Genomic DNA, 21,979 nt, shown 5'->3' with positions numbered 1-21,979 from the left:
CAGTCCAAGTCAAGCACTGCATGGCAGGGAAGTGACACAAGTAGGACTTAAACAAAATATAACTTTACACGTGGGAAACTTTACCATCAATGATACAAATTACATCAACATTGTTTCTCTATGTGTGACAGGGTAGTAGGCCTACTACATGTTTGAAGTTGTATGTATTGGCAGTTTCATCAAAACTAAAGGACATTCAAAGGGGAAAGTAAAATGTCAACTTCAACTGGAAAATACGGTTCACGCAATCTACCACATACATTACTTTTTAAAGGGGGTATGATGTGTTGGGGGCTACACAAACCTACACCACACCCTTTAATGGGCACTAAATAGAAACTACCATAGTGTGTTTACAACACCAATGTGGACAAACATTTATTCTCGTCCTCTGGCACACACTGACAGAAATGCCTCCCATCTGTCAAGAATCTTGTCAAGGTATCGTCAGATATTACATTTTTTCAAAGGTAGTTTATAACATTCATTTAAGTTATTTATCTTTTTCACATGGGGCCAATGATAGCCAGCACTGAATACCTACATTTAGCAGGTGCCAGACGCTTCCAACCTTCCTTTGTAGTCAGTTATGGCACCCCAAAGACAGAACTTCAAGACTTCCAAAGAGTCTTGTGATTGTAGTATTCACACACTTCATGTCTATAACCTCTCTGAAGATAAATGCATGTTTCCATGTGAAGCACCTCTTATCTGAAGCTAGCCTAAACATGACCAATAAAGGAAAACATGATTTGATACAGAATTGAATGTTTAAACTTGGGGCTCTAGGGATAACTTCCTTGCTTAGTGTTGGTTAATGAATTAGCCATGTAGCCATGGAAAAGATATCTGCGTTCTACAAGCGGTTTCATGTCTGTGGAGCTGTGATGCTTTTTAAACTAATCATCTGGAGGTCATTTAGAAGATCAAGTGATAACTGCTTCATTCGATTAAAATAGGTTGGTTATGGTATTCGTTTTACTCGTCTTTTTGTACTAAAGAAAGATACACTTCGCAGAAAACAACGAAAACTTGTCTCACAAACTACCACTTCGGATCTCGAGACAATAATGTCTTCCTTTAATAGTTTCAAGAGCCATTCCACCACTTTTCCTTAGTAGACCACCTTGAGAAAGACCCAAGCGGAAAGCCAGCGAAATTCACAAGCTTCTTATATCAGAACCTCTGCGACAACAGACCTCATGTAGAAAACTTTCCAACTCAAAGCTGAAAAAGATGAATGCTCAGAATTCTTTCCCGACTCCTGCATCATTTGATTCCGTTTGAGATGTTCCACCGCGACCTCTTGGTCCGCACGATCCCTCTCCCCCTCTCTCTCTCGCTCAAACATGTTCAAATGCCAAGCATGAGCACGGTTCAACTTTGAGGTTAGAAATTTTCCCAAATCGACTGACTGCTTAAAGAGTTTCCTCCCTTTTTTCCCCCTCTGGCTGGCAGGAGACGGTTTGTGGATTGAGCTTGAAGGGTTGTGTTAGAACTCCTCTACTCAGTCTCTCTGCTCCAAGAGCAAGGAACTCAGCCAACTAACTGGTGGTCCCCGGGGGGGAGAGGTGGCAGGGATGTGACTCCTGTGTCCCCCATGAGGATCCACAACCTTCGTCCCTTGACCCATCACTGAAGGTCCCGTCTCTCCGATGGCGCTACTTCCGACGTATGCTGCTTCTCCTTCTTCTCCATGTCGCCGTGTGCGAGCAGGACCTCCTCTCTCCCTCCCTCTTTGTTTCTCTCTCGTCCTGTCCAGCTCAAACCCCATTTTGCTCTCACTCTTGTGATTGGTTGGTTTCTCTCGGTCTCTCTCCTGTTGCTTTCACACAGTGGTGCTTCAGTTGTAGCAGTGGAAAACGGGTATCCATGTTTCTTTTTTTGATTTTACCCAGATTAAAATGCAGGCGAACTAAGCTCAGCACAGGCTTAGCTCCTTTTCCCACAACCTAAGAGTAAAATAAAACAAAGATAATTGTAATACCCTGATAAAGAGCTTCTGGTCTCCTATTTACTCCACCTGATACTATGATATTACTAAACAACATCTTACAGTAACTGTTGGCTTGGCTCATAGAATGTACAGTGCAAAAAGTTCACAGATAACTGTAGTCTTACACTCTAGTACTGGGACAGTCCAGTCACACCATGTTGATAGGCTCTTTCCCCCTGGTAGGTGGAGTCTTGGGAGAGGGCCACGTCAATCTGGGACTTGAACTCATCGCCAAGGTAGCTGTCCTATAAGGAAAACAACAAAGGAGAAGCTTTTAGCCTGCTTATTTTCATGCATGTATGTCTATGTCAGACCAATAATGTCTGCTAAATGATGAAAATGTAAAGGTTCTGCTGACTTACCTGGGAGAGTTCAGGCTGAGACAGGCCAGGCTGGCTCATCTGGGAGGGCTGGCTCATGGTGATGTAGCCCTGGGTGAGGGGTCCCTGGGAGAAGGGCTGGGAGCCCAGGTCCTGGCTGGCCTGGCTGCCACTCATGTGGCCGTGCTGCCCACTGCCCCCGCCATTGTTCCCCATACCACGGCTCCTCTGGCGCCCGCCTCGTGCCCCTCCGCCCGCCTTACCCTTCATACCTCCGCCACGGCCTGCTTGGGGGCCGTTGACCTGGCCCATGTAGCCTGGCGGGGGCATGACCAGGTTGAAGGGGATGGGGATGTTCATGGAGGCCATGGGGCCTGGACCAATCATGCCAATCTGGTCGTGGGTCTGGAAGTACATGTTGGATGTACGTCCTGAAGGGAGAAAAGAGACCATTTTAGACAATGGCAAGACAAGTACAAAGACACACAAGTTTACAGTTTGACGTCGCCTCTCACCAGTGCTGTTGCGGTCATACACAGATCCAGGAATAAGAGCCTCCCTGGCATCATACATGGCTGTGCTCATGAAACGGCCCCCCTGAAGAACCCACACATAGAACAAACATTTCAGTAAGTCGAAAAAGTAGCCGACGCACATGTTCCTTTTATAATGGTGTCCCATCTACACCAAAGTAAATCATGAAAGTAAAACACCACGCACCACATAAACACGTACATGATCAAACACAACCACACGTGTTCATGGGGGGACGAGACTCACAGGGTTGATGGCGTTGACCAGCTTGCGAGGCTTGCTGAACTGCATGAGGCTCTCTCTCAGGTTGTTGAGGGGTCCCTCCACCAGAACCTTCTGCTCCTTGTAGTAGTTGAGCAGGTGGTTCCACAGAGGCTGCTTGGACAGGGCTTTGGGGTTGCCCACGATGATAACCCCATACCTACACACACACACACACACACACAGGACACCGTTCCTTTACAGGTAGAGAATAGGACTTCTATACTTTGGGACTGTCAGAGTAATGATCATTTGTGAATCCTCACAGCAAAATGTTGACATAACACCAAAGACAAATATTCAAATAGTCTTTCAAAAGTTAAAAAGACAGGATGATAAGATGTTTCTAATTATCTGTTGAGCATCAGGAGACCGAGAGGGACTGTACTGCACAGGTCCAGGTGTTGTTTACCTGGCCCTGGTGAGAGCCACGTTGAGACGTCGTGGGTCGTTGAGGAAGCCAATGCCCTGGTGCTCGTTGGCTCTGACACAGGACAGGATGATGAAGTCCTTCTCTCTGCCCTGGAAGGCATCGACACTGGCTATCTCCACCTCCTGAGGACAGCCAAGAGACAGGAAAACTATTAACTAGTACTGTTCCAATCACCATCTGGCCTAAACTTAAAAACAGTAATGTATCCCGTTTTTAAAGTTACTGCAGAAAGTACTACACAGACTTGAGTGCCACAGTGGCATGCCATTATAATTTCTTTCCCATCTGATATAACTCCCTAACCCTGTGAGCATGCTGTACCTGGTAGAGCTTGGTGTGGAGGGAGCCACTAAACTGCATGTACTGCACCAGGTAGGACCGCTGGCCCTCGTAGGGGGTGATGATGCCTATCTGGTCAGGCTTGGCCCCGGCCTTGAGCAGCCTGGTGGTGATCTTCTCCACGTTGGAAGCCTCAGTCCTGAGAGAGAGAGAAGAGAAGAAAAGCTTATTCACTAAAAAAAAAGCAAACATACCCTTTTTATGAATGAAGTCTGTCTGTTTGGTCAGAAATGACAAATGCTTCCGTTTGTCAAATACCTGTTTAGATAGGAGGTTCCAGAGCTTGCGATTTCCTCCTGGCCCTGGGTCACGTAGAAGAACATGGGTTTGTCTGGCTGTGGCCACTGGAAGTCAAAGCCTTTCTTGATGCGGTCAGCTGTATAATTAAAAGAAAGAGGTCAAGAAAGGGAGAGTTAGTACGTTTACATTAAGGTTCATCCAGAATTAAGTGTAGAAGCCAGTGACATGTTTTAGCTTTGTTTTGGGTGTTTTCCACCTGGTGCAAACTTAGTAAAACCTTCTGTTATAAGGCAATACATGATTGTTCTGTTTTCTTGGTCCTTCGAGACGGATTATGTAAACTGCCCAACTAGTTTGTAGACAACAGGGAGCCCATTCCCTGCTTGCTGGTGTCATGACTCTCCCTGGGTGAGAATCAAAGGCCTCACATCAGCTTGGCAAATGGCCGACACAACCAGACCCTCTTACCCACAGGGACAGGTAACCCACAGGGGGGCTGTGCCTGTCTTGACACCTTAATACTGCCATAAATTAGAGAGGAGGAGAATCTATCTCTGGCACTCTAGTATGGTGAAAGGAATGCCTTTTTTTCCAGAGACTTTTTGCCGGCCAAAAACTTCAACATCCAACAATGAACATTGGGACAATATATTTTAACATCTAAATGTTGGAAATGATGAGAAATGAAAAATGGAAAATGTATGTCTTTATTTTGTGATGTCATTCAAAATGGTATAAAGGTGTTATAATGAAAACATTGTGACTTGAAGAGCTTTTACACTGTGGATATCAGGTTTGCATCCTTTACCTTGTGTAGAAAATATCAAGGAGGAAGACAATGTTTTTGTGAAGATAGAAAGCTAAAATCACATTCCTAACAAAATCATAGTGATGATAATAATTTTGCCTCATAACTAGTCACGCTCGAGGGAGCTCAGAGAGCGTGTCAGTATGACGGAAACGCCCCTCTTTACCAGAGTGCATAAAAGACTGAGATAAGAATTATCAGATCAGACTAGACGGACCTCAAGCTGCAGCTTTTGTCCATATTGGTCCCGATCCTGAAAATCAACACGAGGTGAAGACGACAAAGTTGCCTCCACTAACAAATCAATGTTACGGCTGAGTAGCTGTTCTAAGTACTGTATCTAAGAAGGTGAATTTAGGTGGGACCATCCTGTTACTCTCTTCAAGCCATCGTCTACTACACTGCTCTCATCACCCCACAGGGGATCATCGACACGGCTGATTAGCCGTCCTCAGAAGACCACTTCCAGAATGAGTGAAAGTAAACAGAAAACTAAGAAGAAGGCCATTGTGACCTCTTGTGGACAATCTGAGCCTTACATCTAAAAGGCCATCCGAAAGAGAAGGCCCAATCGACCCCTTCCCACGAAGGCCTGGGTCCAACAGAGATACACCACGAAGACCTCCAACACGTAAATACATGCATTGCTTTTCTTCCCAAACGGGCGGCAGTTTGGGGCAAAGTATTAGGATTACTGTGAGCATAGGTCCATGTGTATCCAAGTGTTTTCTCTCTCTCTCTTTCTCTTTAAATCGCCATCTTTTGTAACAAGTGTCATATTGTGTTAGTCCGCTAGGGACCCGTTTTCATTGTATTAAGTTTCTAATCCCTACCTATACCGTGTGCGTGTTTGTATCTTGTGTTATAATTTTTAATTAGTTAGTAAATAAATAATTAAATCAATTTGTATGGTAAGGAATGATCAGTAAGGTTCGTGCAGACTTAAAGAGCCTACGACTCTCAGAATGAGACTGATATGAGGTAAATTATTAATAAATGACTTAAACGATAAGAGATAAAGATATCTTTAGAGTTAATTCAGGAAACGGTAACTCGTTAAACAACTTTTCCCGTGGTGCCCCAAATTCCTAATGAGTTAATTGCTACATGATTCATTTAATCTAGTAACAATTAAACATAGTAGGTCATTATTCGATAAATAATAGTCATCACAATAATGAAAGTCACGTCACGACACTGGCCAAACACATAACCTAACCCTAACCTCTGTTTATGAGGGTTCTATACACTGGCACCGAGTCCTTTTCCCTCAACGACTTACCCGCGGTGACTCCGTTCTGCAGGGAGCCCTCATAGAAGATGTTGGAGGGGAAGGCACTGAGGGCTGGGTGCATACGGTACTGCACCTGCAGACGGATGGGCCTGATGCCCAGCACCACCAGACGCTCAAACAGGGACTGGGACAGGCCTGCCTTGGCTGCCTTCTTACACATCACTACTGGACCCAGCTGGCAATGGTCTCCCACTAGGATCAGCTGGAGAGAAACAGAGAGAAATCATAGATTTAGTATGAATAGAAAGGTAATTCCAATTCAAATCCAATGTTGTGTGGCGTGGGAACTAGAATTGGGTGTAGCTGTAGTGCCTCACTCAGTCTTCTGCACTTGCAATAATGTCAGATTCAACCAAGCACAGACAACTGGAGGCAATAAATGTCACTACACTTGTCCATCAGCAACAACTTTTGATAAACATTCTGTACGAGACACAGAGAGAAGTTGGGACCTGTCATTGAGCTAACTGACTGGGCATAATTTCTCTTAAAGATTGCCCTGAGACATACCTGTTTGGCCCCAAGTATGACAGGCACCATGCATTCGGGCTCAGTGGCCTGCGTGCTCTCATCAATGAGGATGGAGCGGAACTGCATCTTGGCCAGGCGGGGGTCTCCTGCCCCCACACAGGTACAGCAGATCACATCAGCATTCTGAGGAGCAGAGATGGGAGTGAAGGGAGACATGGTCAGTGATAATCAACTTGAGGAAGTAGATATTTATTTACAGTGGAATTAAGACATTTTTAGGACTTTGATTTAAGGGAGAGTGGAAAAGAAGCAGATGTTACCATGAGTAGTTCCCTCTCGGCGGTGCGCTTCAAGGCCCTGTAGCGCTTCTCATCAGAGGAGGACAGCTCCCCAGTCTCGTCCTTCAGCTGCTGCAGCTTCTGAAGCTCTGGTATACTGCACACAGATACAGCAAAACACAAACTGAGAAACCAGTGCTCTTTACTGTGCTGAAATGATGTAGCCTATAATGAAGGCTAATGTGCAGAAAAGCTGCAAGGCAGAGGAAAGCCCTCGGAACATGACCTGCGCATCTATGCTTTTAAACTGAGGCAACTCATGGCCCATAGCCTAGTTCTCAAGTGGAATCGATCCTTCGTCTCGAGATAACAGGACACCTGATGAGATAAAGACACCATTCCTCTCTGGGTAGCAGTCCCAGGTTACCTGTCCATGTTGCGGATCTGGTTGTGAAGAGCCAGGAAGGACACAGGGGAGTCAATGGCCTCTCTGCTCTTGGCACAGAGCCTCACCACCTTCAGGCCCGACATGTGGATCTTCTCAGTCAGCTGGTCCACCGCAATGTTGCTGGGAGCGCACACCAGCACTGGCCTGAGGACACACACACACTCAACTGGTGTTAGGGATGGATAAGGTGCTTTATTAACCTTTTGGTTGGTCAACTGAGAACAATGTGTCATTTGCAGTGATGACCTCTGCCAATACTAATGTAGTCACTATTGTCGTGAAAGTTATTTACTTGTCAGTACTGTATATGGTGTCCCCTATTAAGTGATCACATCTTACCCGTTGCCCTGTCTGGCCAGGTGGTACACTACAGTGGCAGAGGTGACAGTTTTCCCAGTGCCAGGGGGCCCCTGGATGAGACTGAGAGGACGCTGCAGCACAGTCTTCACAGCATACACCTACGTGATGACACACAACATTGTAAAATGCCAAACTGTCAGCAAATATTGTTTTCGAAGGAATAACTCAAATCTACTCATAACTTCTGTCTATGATAACACCCACCTGTGAGTGGTTGAGGTCAGGCAGGCCCTGGGCGGTGAAGCGTTTGGGCAGCTGACACTTGATGACCACGTCCTCCACCTCGTGACCCAGCAGCTTGTGGTAGATGTACCCAGACACAGAGGTCTCGTCCACTGCAAAGGTTTTCAGGGCACTCTGCATCCTGCAGAAAAGTTGAAACAGGGTGTAATAGTAAGTCCATTGCCAAGCAAGCTGAGCCCAACCCATTGCATCACATATTGATTTTTGTCAGAGGATTCCTACCTGTCAAAAGAGGTGGACTTCCACACAAAGTCAACCTGGAAGTTATGTGGTACTTCCACGGGAGCCCCAGCACTGCTCCTCAGCTCGATGGCTATCTCATCGCCATAGTCTATTAGGGAAGGATTAAGAACTATACACCACAAAACATTACACCTATTCATTCCAGAGACTAATGTGGAGATATTGTGGTGGTATTGCGAGGATAACGCCAAACAGAGAAACAATCATGTAAATCAATTGTGCATTAAACAAGATGCTGAAGAGTAAAAGGTAACACAACATAACAATGAAAAGGATACTGTCTGGGACTTTGATGACATGTCCAATGCCCTTCCAGAGCGGGGCAAGATCTCCCTTGTACCTCAGGCAAATCTCATCACCCTGCATCAGGCGCATGTCTACAGAAACACAGAGAATGGCAAAGCAAGGGAAAGGGAATTAGCTTATGAAAGGCACATTTTAGAATTGATAGATTTTAGAACATTCATCATACAAAAATGTAATCGTACATGCACACACACATTCAGACTTAGACTATAAGACAGGCCAGCATGCTCATCAGGGAGAATGCGAGGGGAGGTAGTGGCTGGAATGGAATGGACATGGACTACTTGTGGACACTTCGTGACGTTGATGGAGATGAACAAAAAAGGAATTACCACCTGAGTCCGTCTTGGGAAGGCTGAAATAAGCAATCCGCTTTTTATTGAGTCCCAAGTCCCACCTGACAGTTATATTGTCTTGGGTCTGTGAAACAAACAGACGAGAGAGCGATCACTCAAACATGTAAAACCAAAACTGCCTTTACATCCAAAAGCAGGAAGAGCTAGCCTGAACAGTCCAGCAGAACAAAGTTGGCCTTACCTGGGACTCTTTGAGTTTCTTATCGTAGTCAGCCTCCAGTTTGACCAGGGGGCCAAATATGTTCTGGTACTGGTAGGCATCCTCGTAGCGCAGCAGCACGTGCTGAGGCTCCTCGTCCACGCCGGGCTTCTCAAGGTCCTCCAGAGTGGCCGTGGGGTTTTCCTGAAGACACCCAGACAGACAGATACAGTCAAACAACAACCACATATAGAGTGCTGCTCTATAACTGGCTTTTATATAAAAACGACCAAAGTAGAAGGCCACTGGCCTATAGTAAACTGCTGGTAAACTCATGCTAAATAAGGCATCTTATGAACCTTCCAGAGCTCCTCCAGCTTATTGATCTGCTGGGCGGTGATCTGGCGGGCCCGAAGCTGCTCCTGCTCCGAGGGGATCTTCACCAGCCAGGAGAGGAAGCAGCGGTCCTGGATCAGCGGCTGCCACTGGGAGCTGTCCCAGTTGATGTCTTTCAGACTGCTCTGACTGGCACATGGCTGCCTGCATTACCAAAACAAACACATTACGTCTATCAATGCACTCTATTACAAAATATATTTGATTCAATGATAAGAGCCATTGGATCTAGGTCTGAGAAGGCCCAAGAACATTTTGAGAAACAGGGCATCTGATCATTGTGATACAGAATGGTATAAAGATGGTTAACAAACACCATAGACCTGCTTTACCTGCAAAGCAGTACCACCACAGAGTCTGCTTTGGCGGGGATAAAGCCCAGGAGGAAGACGTTGCGACAGCCGCAGTTGTAGCACTCAAGCACCGTCTCCCCCAGAGGACCGTCCTTGTGCAGAGTCACCTCCTTGGACTTGGCTCTGACCAGGTGGTTCACAATGTGACTGAGAGAGAAGGTGAGAGAAAAAGCATGAAAATGTATGCACTCACTACCGTAAGTTGCTCTGAATAAGAGCGTCTGCTAAATGACTCAAATGTAAATGTAAAATGTAGGTATATCAACATTTCTGGTAAATGTCTTTCTGACCCTTGTTAAAAGGGTATAAGTCACTTCAGTCTCCATTTGCATCACATTTCTACTTCCTGTGTACAGCCTCCCACGTAGAGTAGACGGCAACTACATTTAGCTGAGTACACCACAGATGAAAGGTCAACAACTGCTGGTTGGTTGGTCTTTGAAGCCTACCTGCCAGACGTATTGCCGCGTCCATTGCAAAACCACTTCTTGCTGGTGTTGCAATACACCACGCATGCCGGATCGTGAATGCCACAGTAACTGGGGAAAGGAAATAAATAGCACAATGACAACTTTAATATTGATGTTTAGGGCAAGGTAAAGTCAGATAAAACAAGCTAACTTTCAACACTTCAAAACTTTTGTAAATTTTTTATCAGTCTGACAGAACTAAAAGGATTTCTGAACATTACCTGCATGCATGGACTGGGAGGTCTTTAGTATAATAGGTGTCCTCCTCGTCTTCTTCAAAGTTCAAATCTGCAAGGAGTTGACTTGCTTTTACAACAGGGTCTTCCCCATTCTGCAGAACTCCATCAGGCCCATTCACCTGGAGAAAAACGTGGACATTTAAAGACAGTGGCAACATAATGTCAATAACCTGGAAAAGGACACACACCACCACAAATAAAAAGGTTTTAGCTACAAGTACAGTTGACAGCTAGGTAGCTAACTTGCTATTAAATGCACTTGCTGTAGCAAACTCACAGCAGCTAACTAGTATGCCTACTATCTAAAGCTTGCTAACTACCTGTTGTGACTGTCATGCAGATAATGAAGTTTAAAAATTGTACAGTCATGGCTACCTTACTTATCAAGAAAATGACAGACTGCTTGTCAAATAATCCTGGTGTCCATCTCAGAACGCATATTAGCGAATGGTAGCATGCTAAATCATTATGTAAACTTTCTGGCTAAGCTAACTGGTTAGCCAGCTGCGTGGCCTCTGGGGCAGATGCATGTGTTTTCTATGTAGCTCGACAGCTAGCGTGCTAGCTATGCTAACCTAACTGCTTCTGCAAACTAGCTACCTCCAAGGTTCCATATTAAGGACGCTGTTAGCGAGGTAGTTTTCCACAAAATATCCAACAATTATTCCACGAACCTGGTTGTCCAACTGACTCTGCGTTTGGCCTGTTTGAGTCTGGCTCGGTAGGGTAAAATCTGTGAACTCATATTCCGAACCCTGGGTATCTGCTCCAAGCAACTCCGATTCCTCAGTGTCCAGGAACGTGAGAGTCTGCGAGCTCGGCCCGTATGCCTCAACACTCATGTTCTCCACCAACAGTGATATTTCAGAATGATATTTTAGGTAGAATAGCTAAATCAGCAATGTGTCGATGTCCCTGTCAAAATTGTACTTGAACAAATATCTAAAAACCTACGCAAATGAATGAAGAACTGACACCACACAGGCTCGAGAGCCTCAACTCCCACTGGAAATAATAACGTAACACCTTGCGCCGCAGAACAAATGCATAGAGCACATTCAAAGGAGTGTCCATGACGTTTACACAAAAAGTTAATATTTTTCACCATCCTTGATTAGCCCCGCTGTACAGTCCACTGAGCTTTATGGTACAGTCAGAAATTGTTTAGCACAAGTGCTTACCCTTCCTGATAATATTATGTCAGATGACATTCAATTTAATGCTTTTCATTTGCATTAGATGTAATGAAGAACAGCAAGTCCTGTACTACTATATACACTACAGCAATAGTTATGTTACGTATTTGGTATAGATTCAACTATACCTGCTCATTGGCACATTTTTGAAAGGTGTGAAATTATTTTAAAAAATACAGAAAAGGCTAACTCTGACATTAGTGATTTAATCACAGCATTAGACCTGTTCCATATTCTAAGTAGAGAATACAGGTACTGAAGATAAAAAAAAAACGTCATATCATTATTCATCATATTATCAATATTGATTGTATATGCAATAATTACCTGAGATATTAACACATGATTGAGGTACATTTATCAAAGAAAACATATTGTTGCCTCCTTATATTGTACACTATACAATATACAGATATTATACAATTTCACAACAAATATTAACCACAAGACAAAGGGGGAGCTGGAGCTGATCCAATAAACGGCACACTACATTAACCATTATGTCAAAGCGAGAGTGATTGCTGAGTGGAATAAGGAACTTAAAGGGGAACTATTTAAAATAGTGAGAAGCAGCCGGTCATACAGTTGTCAGGAGGATGTGGCTTAAAAGCACACATCAGTGCACACTGGATATACAAAGATGTTTCTCTAATCTACAGCACTGTTCATTGGACCATTACTCTGTTTGTGAAATACAGTCAAATATCCATACCCAGAGCCATAGATATACTATCCATGGATATAGCCATGGCTCAGCCTATGTTCATTCACATACTCTTCCTTTCTCTAGTTCCTACAACAGGGTAGTGCTGATACCCCTCTCTTTAGCTAATGCTCCCCAGACTACCATGGGTAGATGCTGATGATGTTTAAGTGCTTTATCTGTCCATTGAGGACAGCACCAGTGAGTTTAGGACAAAGGTCACCGGAAGTCTTTCTTTAGTGAGCGTGCTGATGGTGCTGGTGGCTGCAGTGGTCGTGGTGGTGGTCATCATCCTCAGCTTGACCCACAAGCTCCAGCATCTCCCCCACTATGGCCTGCAAGGCTCTACCTAGGTCCTGGGCACTGTAGGGCTTCCCCAGAGGAGGAACGTGCACAAACGCTGACCTGCCTTTCCCCAGGTACAGCGACGTGTAGTAGGTGTAGTCACATAGGTATCTGACCGGGACAAAGGTTGAGTTAGGGTTAGAGAGACAAAAAGAGGCATTCGCTTTTATCAGAATCAATGGATTTGCCATTCAGGTGAATGGGATTTCTGAAGCGTAAATTATAATTAGAACTTCAGATTATAAAGGGATTGACCACCCAAATTATGACATAGCACTATCTTATCAATACCTAAAAAGTATGCTACAATTAAAGATTTGGATGTTCATAGATAGAATACATTTGTAATTTGAGTGAACTATCCCTTTAATGGAGTTTCATTGAAAAAAAGTAAGATATCATAAATAGTGCCATATGATTGGTTGAATGAGAGTAGAGTCGAGCACAGCACTCACCGGCCTGCGTCCTTTGATACTGACACTGCCACACCCAGCCTTGAGGAGTTGACCCTCTTGCATACCATGTCCATGTCTATGACTGAATCGATGCATTCAGGACCCCCCTCCATACAGCACTGAGAGTCTGGACAGAAGCTGCAGTTGTCCACCCGCTTGTAGCCATGGTTGTGGCCACATTTCTCCAGAGTGACCGTGGTGGCTATGCCAGAGACCCCGACATGGACGACCAACTGTTGACCAGCGGTGAAGAGGATGTGTGGGGTGGGGGTTGTTAGCGAGAATTTAAAGAGATTACTGTAACATGAGCTACTGAGTAATATCAATAAAGACAATAAATGATGTCATTATGTTTACGTCATATAGTAGGAATAAATAGCGTATGGTATGTCATACAGTAAGTGTGTAGACTGTGCACTTAGACACTATGTCAGGGCTTTTATACCATGCAATAAAGAAAGATAAAGTGAGGAACAACAGTTGACACTTGCTATGATTTCTTGTGGCTACCTGTGGCTTGTGCTGTTTCCATAGAGATGGAAGCAGACTCTGAACTGCCTGGTACTCCACTGGCACCTCACAGACGTGCAGATCCACACTCTGAGCCAAGCCTAACCGCTCCAGTTCCTGTACACAGAGGAAACAGGAAGTGGGGGAGAAACCACAAACCCTATTTCATTTGCTAAAGCTTTATTATACCTCGAGTTAATTGTTGTGCCTCATGGTTTTAAAACCGGTTGATTTTATACCTGTGTAGTGTGTCGTGATAACACTAATAACTGTAGTAACAACATTCACACATTGTTAAATAGGTATTTAATGATGCAATGATGCACCATGCAGAACACTCAACAAACTCACTTACCTGAACAGCCACCCAGCTAGCATTGATAGTGTGATCTCCAAAAGGTTCAAAGCCTAAAAAAAGACACTGTTTTTATAGCTGCTTATCTCTCTAGGCCTATGTAAATGAGCGTCACAAGACTCTTCATTCAAAGTCTAAAGGTTAGATCAAGTTAAATATTATCTATTACCACAGCTGACAAATACAGTCAATTGTCACACAATATATGCCAATGAGTGCATGGGTTTTATAGATAAGATGACACTATAGGCTGCTATAATTTCCATTTAAATTGTATAGGAGAGAACACTAAGACCAGGCTTCTTGCCAACACGACAAGGCAACAATGTATCCATGAATGGCTGAATGGCTACGACGATCCATAAATGGCTACATTGTCGCCTCTGTCTTGATATACCTGTCATAGATTGGTTTGCTCTTCTGCTTCCTCACAAATCAGAGATTTCAACCTGACAGATAGCCAATTAAATGGAGTTGAGCGAGAACTAGTGTGGGCGGACCGGAGCTCCGAAGTTACATAAAATGAAGTTTTTAATTTAAAAACGACTGATATCAGCACAAAAATAATAGCCCGCAATTACACACGACATTGTTCTATGTAATTGCGGGCTATTCTTCAGGTGCAGAAATCATTGTATGTGACGTCGGAGCTCCAGTCAGGCCACACTAGTCGCCGCTCATCTCCATCGTAAATCGTGGAGTTGAGTTTCGTCGGCTACCTGACTGACAGACATTTCATGAATGGAAGATGATTATACTGTACAGTAGTTTAGAAATAATTTCGTTTTCTAGATGTAGAAACACAACACTATAGGCTAAAGTCATTCAAACCTAAAATTGTTATTCGTATGGTTCAATTTGTGCAGGCAACTCATTTTAATCAACAGTTTAGAGAAAACTGACAGCAAACTATCTATAATTTACACAAATCACTTACCTGTCACTATTACCGTCCTTTTAGTCGCCATAATTTGTGAGTTATAGTAAATTCTGCAAAGATGTCATCAATTATTTCTGAACCCCTTTGAGTTGAGAATTCCTCCTCGATTCTCTTTCGCTATCTATTGATTCATTATTTTGCAGGAGCTCAAGCGCAGTGTTGCCAACTAATTTTCAGGGGAAGTTGCTATAGGCAGGTCGATTTGTTGCTAAAAGTTGCTAAAAGACGTTGTGATGTCATTGCGTGATGGCGTCATTACGTAATAACGTAAAACTGTGTCATTACGTGGAATACACAATAATGTTACACAAATTGACTGGCCATCTGATTTGACATTTGTTAGTTTAGATTTGTTTGTTTATTATCACATATTTTTATTTCTAAAAGTAATATAAACACAAATTTTATATGATCAGATATTTGTATTATTACCCACAACACATTGAATTATTGAACAATTACACATTATTGAACAATTACATTTTATTTATTTTCTTATTAACTAGTAAACCTACACATTCTGAACAATTATTGTTTTAAGCAGTGTATTGGTAGTTAGTTAACATGCTACCTAACTGATCAACAATTATAGGTACAAGCTAATAACAAGGTATATATACTATCTTACTGAACAAGCAACTTAACTCAAATAATGATGTGTGCGCATCTCTCTCCAGGTTGTTGTGCTGCTTGGCTGGCCTGCTGCTGCCTGTGCACGAGCAGAGCGCCTGCTGCTGACGTCACTCACAATGCACTTTTGCAGCCAGGCACGTATGTTGTGACTGAGTGTGTGACAGAGAAAATCGTTTTTGTGTCATTTAGAGGGAAAATGCGTGCATTTTAGCGTTTGAGTCACTTTTCAAAAGTTGCTAAAAGTTCAAAATACATTTTTAAAAGTAGCTAAATGTGTTGCTAGGTGCTGTTTGAATAAAAAGTTGCAAGGGTAGTCTGAAAAGTTGCTAAATATAGCAACAAAATTGCTAAGTCCGCGTCACTGCTCAAGCGTTCTCGTTCTTTCTTCTACGCTTTCAAAACACTGTAAACCTCAACATCCAGCCGTCTATCGCCATCTACTGTAATGGCATGCATGCAGGGACGGCTCCCTCGACCAATAGGGGATCCCCTAACCCAAAAGATAAATAAAATAAAAACATTAAAAAATATATAAATAATTTTAGGAACTCAGTCTGGGTCTCATTTTACTATTGAGAGTAACAATAGTAGAATACACCAGGTGTAATTTTGAAATTTGGTTGCACATAATTCGGCAGTTTTTCTCTTGTTTTGTCAGTCACTCAATTATCCATGTCAAATCAAATCAAATTGTATTTGTCACATGCGCCGAATACAACAGTGTAGACCTTACTGTGAAATGCTTACTTACAAGCCCTTAACCAACGATGCAGTTTTAAGAAAAATAATAGAAGAAATTATTTACTAAATAATCTAAAGTAAAAAATATAAAAAAGTTAACAAAAAAAACAGTGACACAATCAAATAACATTAACGAGGCTATATACAGGGGGTACCGGTACCAAGTCAATGTGCGGGGGTACAGGTTAGTCGAGGTAATTGAGCCTTTTGGACCTAGACTTGGCGCTCCGGTACCACTTGCCGTGCAGTCTATGACTAGGGTGGCTGGAGTCCTTGACAATTTTTAGGGCCTTCCTCTGACAGCGCCTGGTATAGAGGTCCTGGATGGCAGGAAGCTTGGCCCCAGTGATGTACTGGGCCGTACGCACTACCCTCTGTAGCACCTTGCGGTCGGATGCTGAGCAGTTGACATACCAGGCGGTGATGCAACCAGTCAGGATGCTCTAGATGGTGCAGCATTATAACTTTTTGAGGATCTGAGGACCCATGCCAAATATTTTCAGTCTCCTGAGGGGGAATAGGCGTTGTCGTGCCCTCTTCACGACTGTCTTGGTGTGTTTGGACCATGATAGTTTGTGGGTGATGTGGACACTAAGGAACTTGAAGCTCTCGACCTGCTCCACTACAGCCCCATCGATGTGAATGGGGGGGCGTGCTCGGCCCTCCTTTTCCTGTAATCCACGATCAGCTCCTTTGTCTTGATCACGCTGAGGGAGAGGTTTTTGTCCTGGCACCACACTGCCAGGTCTCTGACCTCCTCCCTATAGGCTGTTTCATCGTTGTCTGTGATCAGACCTATCTCCATTGTGTCGTCGGCAAACTTAAAGATGGTGTTGGAGTCGTGCTTGGCCACGCAGTTGTGGGTGAACAAGGAGTACAGGAGGGGACTAAGCATGCACCCCTGAGGGGTCCCCGTGTTGAGGACCAGCGTGGCAGATGTGTTGTTGCCTACCCTTACCACCTGGGGGCGGCCCATCAGGAAGTCCAGGATCCAGATGCAGAGGGAGGTGTTTAGTCCCAGGGTCCTTAGTTTAGTGATGAGCTTTGAGGGCACTATGGTGTTGAAAGCTGAGCTGTAGTCAATGAACAGAATTCTCACGTAGTAAAATTAAATGTTTTCCGAACTCCCAAAATTAGGACAGGTTCGGCAGAATTGAGCAATGCCAGCTGTAGAGGCCTTTAAATTCATAGCACCTGATAGGGTATGCATTAAGCTATTTATAAACTTCATTACAAAAAGGTAAATGTTGTTACATCTCACTTTAGCTATCTTCTCAGCTTCATCACATTTATGTAAAGCAAAATATGAATCCGTAAATTGAATTTGATAATAAAGGCACTCCCATTTTTATATCTGTTCACCATAATAACATGGTTTGTATTCAGTCCAAACCCCTGTTTCGGGACATGACTCATACATTCTAGCCACTGCCTTCTTGAATGCCTGATTTTAAATGCTATGCTGAATATGGATGAATAAAGAAAAGGCAGTTGTTTCTGTCAAAATAGGAAACTTTTGGTTGGGGTGCGTAATCTATTCCAAGAAAGAGACATCAAAGGGAGATGATTTTACTAAAGGAACATATTTTAATTGATGACATCCTAACCATATGTATTTTTTATGCATAATATTCTGAAGAATGCTGGAAGATGTAAATCTGGAGATTGTCTCCCACCTATAAACACACACACAATCACACACACAGATACAGCCCGATCCTCCATTCACCACCCACGTATCATCCTGCACTGCAGTCTTCAACATCCTCGATCCCTTCCACCCATTCATTCACCTGCTCTTGCGTCACAGCCTATGTCAATGTTGCCATGGAAACAAATGATGCCCTTGCTATTCTGTGGTGCTGATGCAGCCAGTCTATGGACGTCATCACTTTTTACTGGGGAATTTGGCTATTTTGGCTGCCTACCACCCCGCTGCGCTGGGCTATTCATAGCAACAGCAGACATCCATTACCCTTATAGGCCTAGAGCTTGAAACCATTTTTCATCACTCCTTATTTCTCACTCGTCTTTCTGTTCTGAGGTGGTATATCTCTCATGCTTAACCAGTCTAATATTGTGTTTCTGGGCAGATAAAATATCCTTTGCCATTACCAACAGAGGAGCTATATGCTAACCATTCACATTTTTTGGGTTGAGTTCTTAGTCAAACATTGGCTGTTATTTTCTAAGAAAAAAACATGGTTTCCTTATCCCTCTGCAGTATTTCCTTCCTATTTTCTGTTAAAACCCACAGGTAATTGCATCCTCAATAAAACGCCCCTCAATCAAGTTGTGCTATCTCTCTTAGAAATGTGTTTGGATTGAAAGACACAGTATTATTAAACTAACTGAGCAATTTATGAGGTCAAATGTTTCCACACCTATTCCTGAGCCCATGTTAATGTGCCTTGACTTGCTACAATGTATCTAGAGATCAGTGGCGGCTCCTGAAAAAATTCTCAGGAGGGGCAATTTTTCTGATGATTTAGGTGACCTACACACATTTTAAAAAAGATATGTCCAGCAACAACATGAAGACAGGGGCAGCATATAAGTCAATACCAGAAGCATTTATTGACTGATCTGGGGAGATGGATTCCAGTTTCTGTGACAGATTATAAATAATCTCTGATGCCTTTGTTATATTAGCTTTTGGTTGAATGTACTGTCGTAGTAAATATATAATGTTATAGCTTGGTCTGACTAAAATCTTGTGCATGACCCATTTTGTGTTGGGCGTTTGTTTTCAATCAATGCTGTTCCTATCCTATAACAATGGACAAAAGAGTCCTATCTTGTCAGCCTTGTCAGCAGGTGGCCAAGGACAACACCCACGCCATAGGTCTCTCAGTTCTTCCAACTCACGAGTTCTTGCTCTGAGGACACACACACACACACATCATCACTGATAACACACACACACACACACATCATCACTGTTAAACACACACACACACACACACACACATCATCACTGTTAAACACACACACACACACACACAAAAATCCCCTCTCTTTAGGCTGAACATTTGAAGACAGAGAACCCGACTCAGAGCCAATGCAACAGTGGAGGGGACCTCGCCCAACTCATCAGGACCAATCAGAAGATCAGAACTACTAGATTCAACCTACATCATTTATTGTATAAAATGTCAGCACACAATGTTTTCGGGGCTCTCTTCAGATAGCTCCCTAAGAGTTTGACGAACGAGTCCGTGCACGCGATTCCAGATATCTTTACCTCTGAATAAACTGCCTTTATTATACCATATCCACCCTGTCCAAAGTCTCTACTTGGTCTCAGTTCTCCAGTAAACTTGTGATTATCAACAGTACACAACGGTAACAAACAATTGGGGGAACTCACGGGGCAGATAGTAAGGTCACAGTGACACAGAAAGCAGTTCAATGTCGGGGCTCGGGGGTACAGAGTCGCTCTCTTACCAGGATCGATTTTCCCTGTGACTGTCAGATCGAGGTCCGCTCCGACCAGGGTGAAGCCGGCCGGCTCCACTTCTCTGTCCGGGACTCTGTCATCCAGCCAAGTCTCCCAGCTGTATTGGATTCCGCTGCCAGCAACGTTTTCATTATTTAGTCCGTTCGTAGCGGGTATGTACACGATCAACAAGATCAGTCCAAAACCCACCACCGAAATCCATGGTTGGCAGAATGTTTGTAAACTAAGTGTACAAATTAAAAACATAAAATAACGCCACTAAGTGTACAAATTAAAAACATAAAATAACGCCACACTGCAGGTCGCAAAGAGACGCTGCTAGCCGCTATTTGCTTAGTTACGTTCATGGTTACGTCACGTATGACGAAAGCGTAAGTGCAAGCCCACAGACACCCATAGAGAATGTATTGAAAGCTTTGAAATTTGAAAAAAATAGATTTTACATGACAGGCTATGAGAGACTTCTGGGCGATTTTCAACCTGACTGAAATCGCCCAAAAACGGGCGGGGCCATTTGAAGCACGACTTTAGCCTGATTTGACATTTAGTGGCAGTCAGATCAGATTACAACACTGATAACTACTGTTGCCGTGATATAATTGATTAGAAAAAAAATCCCTTCCTTTTCCCGTTTGGCAGTGCGTCGCCCATATCGCCCTATTGAACAGGCCGTCCCTGCTAGAGATATATCCTCCTTGTCTGTTTCTTTGTCATCATATAGCCTATCCTAAACTGGACAGAGCTGTGAGAATGTTTGGAATTGGAACCAACATAGATCACTTGTAATGAAGATTAGACTGAGTGACACAATGATAAACAATGACATACACACTCAAGCAGGCACACACACACACACACACACACACACACACACACACACACACAGCACACAAGCACACACACACACACACACACAGCCCAGTTCAGTTTGTTGAAGTGTCAGTCTATTCTTCATTGAAAGTGTGTTTGTGTGTGTCCCACTGGGCACATAAGGTCATTTCAACATCTAGTTTTGATTTACATTCGGTTGAGTTGTAAACTAATTTGAATTCTGCATGAAATCAACAAAAAATGTCACCATGTCATTGGATTTAGGTAAAACATTGGGTGAAAAAATATGAAATTCCCTTACGTTGATGACTTTTTTGACATGATGTTGAAGCCAGTGTTGCCAACTTACTTTTATATTTAGCGAGTATTCAGACCCCTCTAGCAACACATTTTCAAAAAAGCGACTAGCGACAAATCTAGCGACTTTTTCTGGTGTTATTGGAGACTCTGACGTGAAAGCACGTATCGTTCTTACTCTTCTCAACGAGCAGCAGGTGCTGCCGTGGGCCCCACGTCCCAAAGCACTCACAGGCGGCCCACTCCTCGCGCAGCAGTCCCTCCCAGCTGCAGTCAGAGCAGGAGATGTTCACCCCTTCACGTCCAGACTGCAAATAAATCGCGCATGCGGGAAGCCGCCGCTGGCTGATCCCGCCCTGGCTTACGTTCAGGGAGGGATTTAAATGTAGGGTGTTTTTACTCACTTTTTGTCTCTCCTTCAGCGTCCATCACAATTACGTTCACATGGCCAACTATGCAAATTAGGCGATGACGTCATTTAGCGACTTCTAGCGACTTTTAGGACAGCCAATAGCTACTTTCCAACTTGATTCAATCCGTTTTTGCCCAGTTGGGTGTGTGTGTGTTTGGGGTTGGTAAATAAACGTTTATAAGTGTGTTTGTTCACATACAGCTGTCAAATGATGTGGGATCAATGGTCTCGTTCGAGCGAACCAATGATGGTCACCGCCTTTCAAGGTGTGTTGCATTATAGGGATACAAATTGTCCGACTTGCGCCTACGTCACTGCATGAATTTAACAAAAATAATGTGATCAAAGTTCATGAAGTTTTGACTGTAGTCGACTGCCAAGTTTCTGCAGTTGCTCTTCACCAACTTCATCCTGCATGCTTCGCCTGCATTGTGGGAGACTCTATTGTCAACCAATCATTCGGGTGTTTTTGTTTGACCCACGCGAACGTGACCAAAGACATGACTGAAACAGGAACTAACTTTGCTGCAATTCAAATGAATGTGATATTTGAGGATCTCTCAACAATTGATTT

The 21,979-nt window shown here is 43.6% G+C and overlaps 2 protein-coding genes across 3 annotated transcripts; both read right to left on the bottom strand.

The window, feature by feature from the left end:
• Nucleotides 1-1,566: 1,566 nt before the first annotated feature.
• Nucleotides 1,567-11,561, bottom strand: LOC121535061 (regulator of nonsense transcripts 1). Of its 2 annotated transcripts, none has more exons than XM_041841752.2 (23): nucleotides 11,202-11,561; nucleotides 10,510-10,646; nucleotides 10,268-10,357; nucleotides 9,798-9,965; nucleotides 9,429-9,609; nucleotides 9,112-9,273; nucleotides 8,907-8,994; nucleotides 8,547-8,645; nucleotides 8,248-8,356; nucleotides 7,987-8,146; nucleotides 7,762-7,880; nucleotides 7,402-7,566; nucleotides 7,017-7,131; nucleotides 6,736-6,879; nucleotides 6,214-6,427; nucleotides 4,142-4,259; nucleotides 3,866-4,022; nucleotides 3,524-3,666; nucleotides 3,097-3,271; nucleotides 2,832-2,913; nucleotides 2,359-2,747; nucleotides 2,122-2,241; nucleotides 1,567-1,952 (listed from the first exon to the last, which is right to left on the bottom strand). In XM_041841752.2, the coding sequence occupies exons 1-22, from the start codon at nucleotides 11,367-11,369 to the stop codon at nucleotides 2,125-2,127; spliced, it is 3,300 nt and encodes a 1,099-aa protein (XP_041697686.2). In that variant the 5' UTR covers nucleotides 11,370-11,561; the 3' UTR covers nucleotides 1,567-1,952; nucleotides 2,122-2,124. The 2 variants fall into 2 exon arrangements, with proteins under 2 accessions (XP_041697686.2, XP_041697687.2); XM_041841753.2 differs by having other exon boundaries at nucleotides 8,910-8,994.
• Nucleotides 11,562-11,913: 352 nt separating this feature from the next.
• On the bottom strand, nucleotides 11,914-15,371 carry LOC121535060 (pyroglutamyl-peptidase 1). The gene is made up of 5 exons (XM_041841750.2): nucleotides 15,029-15,371; nucleotides 14,092-14,144; nucleotides 13,737-13,853; nucleotides 13,227-13,459; nucleotides 11,914-12,882 (listed from the first exon to the last, which is right to left on the bottom strand). The coding sequence occupies exons 1-5, from the start codon at nucleotides 15,057-15,059 to the stop codon at nucleotides 12,663-12,665; spliced, it is 654 nt and encodes a 217-aa protein (XP_041697684.1). The 5' UTR covers nucleotides 15,060-15,371; the 3' UTR covers nucleotides 11,914-12,662.
• Between the last annotated feature and the right edge of the window lie 6,608 nt (nucleotides 15,372-21,979).

This window comes from Coregonus clupeaformis, chromosome 21 (assembly GCF_020615455.1).
Source record: "Coregonus clupeaformis isolate EN_2021a chromosome 21, ASM2061545v1, whole genome shotgun sequence".
Taxonomy (NCBI): domain Eukaryota; kingdom Metazoa; phylum Chordata; class Actinopteri; order Salmoniformes; family Salmonidae; genus Coregonus; species Coregonus clupeaformis.
The sequence above is the reverse complement of the archived record's forward strand: the minus strand, read 5'-3'. Positions and strand labels throughout refer to the sequence as shown.